Genomic DNA, 5,926 nt, shown 5'->3' with positions numbered 1-5,926 from the left:
TGAAGCGACAGTCAAAAAAGTGAACAGAATGTTGGGAATCATTAGGAAAGGGATCGATGATAAGACACAAAATATCATATTGCTTCCGTATAAATCCATGGTATGTCCACCTCTTGAATACTGTGCAGAGATCCGGTTGACCCATCTCAAAAAAGATATATTGGAATTGGAAAAGGTTCAGAAAAGGACCACAAAAATGATTAGAGATTTGGAACAGTTGCCATATGAAGAGACATTAATGATATTGGCACTGTTCAGGTTGGAAAAGAGACAACTAAGGGGGGATATGACAGAGATCTATAAATCATAACTGGTGTGGAGAAAGTAAATAAGGAAGTGATATTTACTCCTTCTCATAGCAGAAGAACTAGGTCACCAAAGAGGCAGCAGATGTTAAAATAAAAAAGGAGGATGTTGTGAAGGCCAAGACTATAACAGGTTTCAAAAAGAACTATATACATTAATGGAGGATAGATCCATCAATGGCCAGGGTAAGCAGGGATGGTGTCCCTAGCCTCTGTTTGCAGAAGCTGGGAATGGGTGATGGGATGGATCCCTTGAGGATTACCTGTTCTATTTATTTTGTCTGGGGAACTTTGGATTAGCCATTGTTGGAAGACAGGATATGGGGCTAGATGGGCCTTTGGTCTGCCCTAGTATGGCTGTTCTTATGTTCTTAGGGGTCCAGTTTGCAAGAACTAGAAATGTGACAACCCAATGAGTTCTACATAGACATATTCCCCAGTTTGTCACTCTTACAGAGCACAGTAAGGTCAGGAAAGGGTTTAATGTCTCTTTGACTGTTCAGTAAGTGATTCAGGGAAGAGGGCCCAGCACCATGTCAGCAAACAGCTCTGCACAGTGTTTGGTCCGAGATCCAAAGTATCAAGAGAAAACTTTAGGTCCCTTTATGAGTAAAGAGTCGGAGCAGCCATTTCGAGATCTGTTCGGTCCTCGCCCCGTAGATGATGGGGTTTAGCACGGGGGAAAGCAGGAGGTACATGTTGGCAATGAGAACATGGAGACGCAGGGCTACATTGTGGCCATACCAGTGCATGAGAGAGGAGAAGAGATGTGGAATGTAGAAGGCTAAGATGGCACAAAGTGGGAGCTGCAAGTCCTGAAAGTTTTGAACCAGGCGTCCTTTGTGGGGAGGCTGAAGATGCCCCTGAGGATCTGGGTATAGGACATGGTGATAAAAAACACATCCAGACCCTTCACACAGAATAGCACAAAGAGGCCATAGTAACTACTGACACGGGTGTCAGTGCAGGCCAGCTTCACCGCAGCCTTGTGCTCGCAGTGCGTGTGGGGGATTATGTTGGTTCTACAGTATGGCCGCCAGCTCGCCAGGAAGGGATAAGGCAGTATGAGCATGGCACCAAGCAGCACCATGGCAAGCCCGATCTTGGCCACCACAGGGTTTGTCAGGATGGTGGAATCTCTCAGCGGGTGGCAGATGGCCACGTAGCGATCAACAGCCATGGCCACAAAGATCCCAGACTCTATCACTAAGAAGCAGTGAATGAAGTACACCAGGGCAAGGAAGGCGCTGAAATCGATCTCCCTGGAATTGAACCAGAAGATGCTGAGTGTTTTGGGCAGGATGGATATTGGCAGAAACAGGTTGGTGACAGCCAGCATGCAGAGGAAATAGTACATGGTCCCATGGAGGCTCAGCTCTATTGTCATGATGAACAGGATGGTCAAGTTCCCCAAGACAGCTATGATGTACATGATGCAGAATGAGATGGAGATCCAGACATGGGCAGCCTCCAGGCCAGGAATGCCCAGCAGGATGAAGGTGGAGGGGTTGGTGAAGTTGGTTGTGTTGGAATCTGACATGGAGTAGGGGAGAAGATGTTCAACTCTGAGGCAGAACGGTGTCTCTTGCATGTACCATACATTCCTCAGACTTCCCTTATATGCCCAGGGTCTAGGGTGATGGTTTCAGTACAAATGCCTGGATGGAGAGACAATGTGAATGTGAGATACTACAAGCACTACTGGAGGCTGTTCTCGTGGGTGAAGCAGATTGCTCACGCTGCACACATTGAAAATGACATTTTCATTATTAATAGAAATGAATTATGAACATCTGGCCCTACTAATCCCAGTTCTATATTTGAAGGTGCACCAATAATTTCTACATGTCATGGTCTGGAAAAAATTAATAGGTACCAGCAGGAAACATGAGTGTGGATATTGGGTTTCCTTCATTGTTCCTTAATGCAATGTAAACCCAGCCTAGAGAAAAAAGAATGAAGAGTACTTTTGGCAACTTAGAGACTAACACATTTATTTGGGCATAAGCTTTCACGAGCTAAAACCCACTTCATCAGATGCATGGAGTGGAAAATACAGTAGGAATATATTAGAGAGAGAGAGAGAAAACATGAAAAGATGAGGGGTTGCCATACCAACTCTAACAAGATGAATCAATTAAGGTGGCTATTATCAGCAGAAGAAAATAAATGTAGTGATAATCAGGATGGCCAATTTCAAATAGTTGACAAAAAGATGTGAGTAACGGTAATAACATATCATCATGAATAGGTCAGAATATAAAGACGAGGCTGCTAGGTAGCTCTCTCACACCACATTCTACAGGCCATTACCCTCTGATCCCATTGAGAGGTACCAAAAGAAACTACACCATCTACTCAAGAAACTCTCTGACAAAGCACAGGAACAAATCTGCACAGACACACCCCTAGAACCCGGATCAGGGTTATTCTATCTGCTACCCAAGATCCATAAACCTGGAAATCCTGGACGCCCCATCATATCAGGCATTGGCACTCTAACAGCAGGATTGTCTGGCTATGTAAACTCTCTCCTCAGGCCCTACGCTTCCAGCACTCCCAGCTGTCTTCGAGACACCACTGACTTCCTGAGGAAACTACAATCCATTGGTGATCTTCCAGAAAACACCATCCTGGCCACCATGAATGTAGAAGCCCTCTACACCAACATTCCACACAAAGATGGACTACAAGCCATTAGGAACAGTATCCCTGATAATGTCACAGCAAACCTGGTGGCTGAACCTTGTGACTTTGTCCTCACCACAACTATTTCACGTTTGGGGACAATAGATACCTTCAAGTCAGCAGCAACTGCTCTGAGCTCCTGCATTGCACAGGCCATAGGACTGCCCTGGATGAATTCCTGCTTGAACGAGAGTGGATCTCTGAGAAAAATATCTCATCTTCATTGAAACATGACTAGTGACATTGACAAACCCTGATCCTTGCTAAATTGTTCCAGTGGTCAATGACCCTCATTGTTAAAAATTTCCACTTTGTCTCTAGTCTCAGTTTGTCTACCTTCCACATCCAGCCACCATCTCTTGTTAGACTTTTGCCTGCCAGCTTCAAGAGCCCGTTGTTATCAAGTTTCTGTTCCCCATGATAAGTGTTGATAGAATGCAATCACATCGCTCCATAACCTTCTCCTTTTAAAGAGACTGAGCTCATTCAGTTCCTGGGGCAGCCTTGCACTTTCCCCCAGAGAAAGTCCTGTCTCATGTACAGACGAGCTTTACCCCTGCTGTCGAGAGTCCCATTGTGCCAGGTATCAGAGGAGTAGCCGTGTTAGTCTGGATCGGTAAAAGCAGCAAAGTGTCCTGTGGCACCTTATAGACTAACAGACATTTTGGAGCATGAGCTTTCGTGGGTGAATACCTACTTCGTCAGATGCGTGTAGTGGAAATTTCCAGGGGCAGGTACATATATTCAGGTAAGCTAGAGATCATGAGGTAGTTCAATCAGGGAGGATGAGGCTATGTTCTAGCAGTTGAGGTGTGTAAACCAAGGGAGGAGAAACTGGTTCTGTAATTGGCAAGCCATTCACAGTCTTTGTTCAATCCTGAGCTGATGGTGTCAAATTTGCAGATGAACTGAAGCTCAGCAGTTTCTCTTTGAAGTCTGGTCCTGAAGTTTTTTTGCTGCAGGATGGCCACCTTTAGATCTGCTATTGTATGTCCAGGGAGATTGAAGTGTTCTCCTACAGGTTTTTATATATTGCCATTCCTAATACCTGATTTGTGTCCATTTATCCTTTTCCGAAGAGACTGTCCAGTTTGGCCGATGTACATAGCAGAGGGGCATTGATGGCGTATATTACATTGGTGGAGGTGCAGGTGAATGAACTGGTGATGGTGTGGCTGATCTGGTTAGGTCCTGTGATGGTATCACTGGTGCAGATATGTGGGCAAAGTTGGCATCGAGGTTTGTTGCATGGATTGGTTCCTGAGCTAGAGTTACTATGGTGCAGTGTGCAATTACTGGTGAGAATGTGTTTCAGGTTGGCAGGTTGTCTGTGGGCAAGGACTGGCCTGCCACCCAAGGCCTGTGAAAGTGTGGGATCATTGTCCAGGATGGGTTGTAGGTCCCTATAACCTGCCAACCTGCAGGTCTGAGGAGCAGCTGAAGCTGGCCTCCGAGTTGCTGTATCAGCTGTTGCTGGTGCTCCAGCTGTGCGGCAGGCTGCTGCTGTTGCTGCTGGAGGTGCATGGTGTCCCGATGTTGCTGCTGTTCGAGATGGGCGGCCTGCTGCTGTTGCTACTGCAGGAGTTGCACCGCCTGCTGCCGCTCCTGGCTCTCCGCCAGCAGCTGGAACAGCCGTTCCATATCCATGTCTCCTGTTAAGGAGGGCTGGTCGCACTACCACCCTCCTGCCAGCCCCTTCTCACAGGGGCTAGGGTTCAGGGTCCTTGGTCAGGTACCAATTGTAAGCGTGGGCGCTGCCGGGGCTCGACCCTCCCGGATGAGGAGGGGAGCCACACCGGCCCCAACCTGTCATCTGAGGGTCTAGGTCCTTGGAACTGTAGCCCACCATCTGGGTGGCTCGGTCCCTGGGGATAGAACTGGGTGGCGGCACAGTCAAAGGGGGCCCAGCCCTTGGTTCAGGCGGGGCAGCAATACACAGTTATCTCAGCTACGGCCCTCTTGGTTCAGGGACGGGCTGGCAAGAGTGCGGGTCGCTCGGGCCCTTTGGGACAGGACCGAGAAGTGGCAGAGTCAAAGGGGGCCCAGCCCTTGGTTCGGGCGGGGCACCAATACACAGTTATCTCAGTTTAGCTGGCCTCTTCAGGCCGAGGGGGGAGGGGGACTCTGCCACCCGTGGATGGGTGGCAGGGGGAACGCAGGCCCACCCGCTCCAATGCGTTGCAGCCTGGGGCCCTAGAAGCAGTGATCACCGCTGCAGGTGGTCAGTGGGGATCCTGACCGCAACACACTGCCATGGGTATCGGGAAATCTGCAACCTGACTCAGGTCAGCTGCCCCCGGGCTACTTCCAGTATCCCCCTCCGAGCCTACCTGGTTTGTGGGATCAGCTTCGGGGATGTCCCACCACATCGGCTCCTCACGGCCAGGGCTGGGCGGCAAGTCCGGCAGCTCCTCCGGGAAGTCCGGCCAGGCCTGTTCCGGGGTGTCCTCGGGGCCGCAGCAGGGACGGGGCGGGGAGGCTCTGGCGGCTCCTCGGCGGAGCGGGCGCGGGGAGGCTCTGGCGGCTCCTCGGTGGAGCGGGCGCGGGGAGGCTCTGGCGGCTCCTCGGCGGAGCGGGCGCAGGGAGGCTCTGGCGGCTCCTCGTTACAGCGGGCGCAGGGAGGCTCTGGCGGCTCCTCGGCGGAGCGGGCGCAGGGAGGCTCTGGCGGCTCCTCGGCGGAGCGGGCGCAGGGAGGCTCTGGCGGCTCCTCGGCGGAGCGGGCGCAGGGAGGCTCTGGCGGCTCCTCGGCGGAGCGGGCGCAGGGAGGCTCTGGCGGCTCCTCGGCGGAGCGGGCGCGGGGAGGCTCTGGCGGCTCCTCGGTGAAGCGGGCGCGGGGAGGCTCTGGCGGCTCCTCGTTACAGCGGGCGCGGGGAGGCTCCGGCGGCTCCTCGTTACAGCGGGCGCGGGGAGGCTCCGGCGGCTCCTCGGCGCAG

The 5,926-nt window shown here is 51.4% G+C and overlaps 1 protein-coding gene across 1 annotated transcript; it reads right to left on the bottom strand.

Annotated features, from left to right (window-relative positions):
* Positions 1–898: 898 nt before the first annotated feature.
* On the bottom strand, positions 899–1,737 carry LOC127040845 (olfactory receptor 52N4-like). The gene is made up of 2 exons (XM_050935410.1): positions 1,215–1,737; positions 899–1,089 (listed from the first exon to the last, which is right to left on the bottom strand). Exons 1-2 carry the CDS (start codon positions 1,735–1,737, stop codon positions 899–901), a joined length of 714 nt encoding a protein of 237 aa, XP_050791367.1.
* Between the last annotated feature and the right edge of the window lie 4,189 nt (positions 1,738–5,926).

This window comes from Gopherus flavomarginatus (genome assembly GCF_025201925.1).
Source record: "Gopherus flavomarginatus isolate rGopFla2 chromosome 1 unlocalized genomic scaffold, rGopFla2.mat.asm SUPER_1_unloc_3, whole genome shotgun sequence".
Classification (NCBI taxonomy): Eukaryota; Metazoa; Chordata; order Testudines; family Testudinidae; genus Gopherus; species Gopherus flavomarginatus.
This window is presented reverse-complemented; position numbering and strand designations above follow the sequence as displayed.

Bases quoted from the DNA above. Each gene is read 5' to 3' on its own strand.
- LOC127040845 (XM_050935410.1), bottom strand. From the start codon at position 1,737: ATGTACATCATAGCTGTCTTGGGGAACTTGACCATCCTGTTCATCATG. The intron at 1,090-1,214 runs GTCTGGATGTGT...GTGCCATCTTAG, and splicing joins TGTGCTATTCTGTGTGAAGG to CCTTCTACATTCCACATCTC.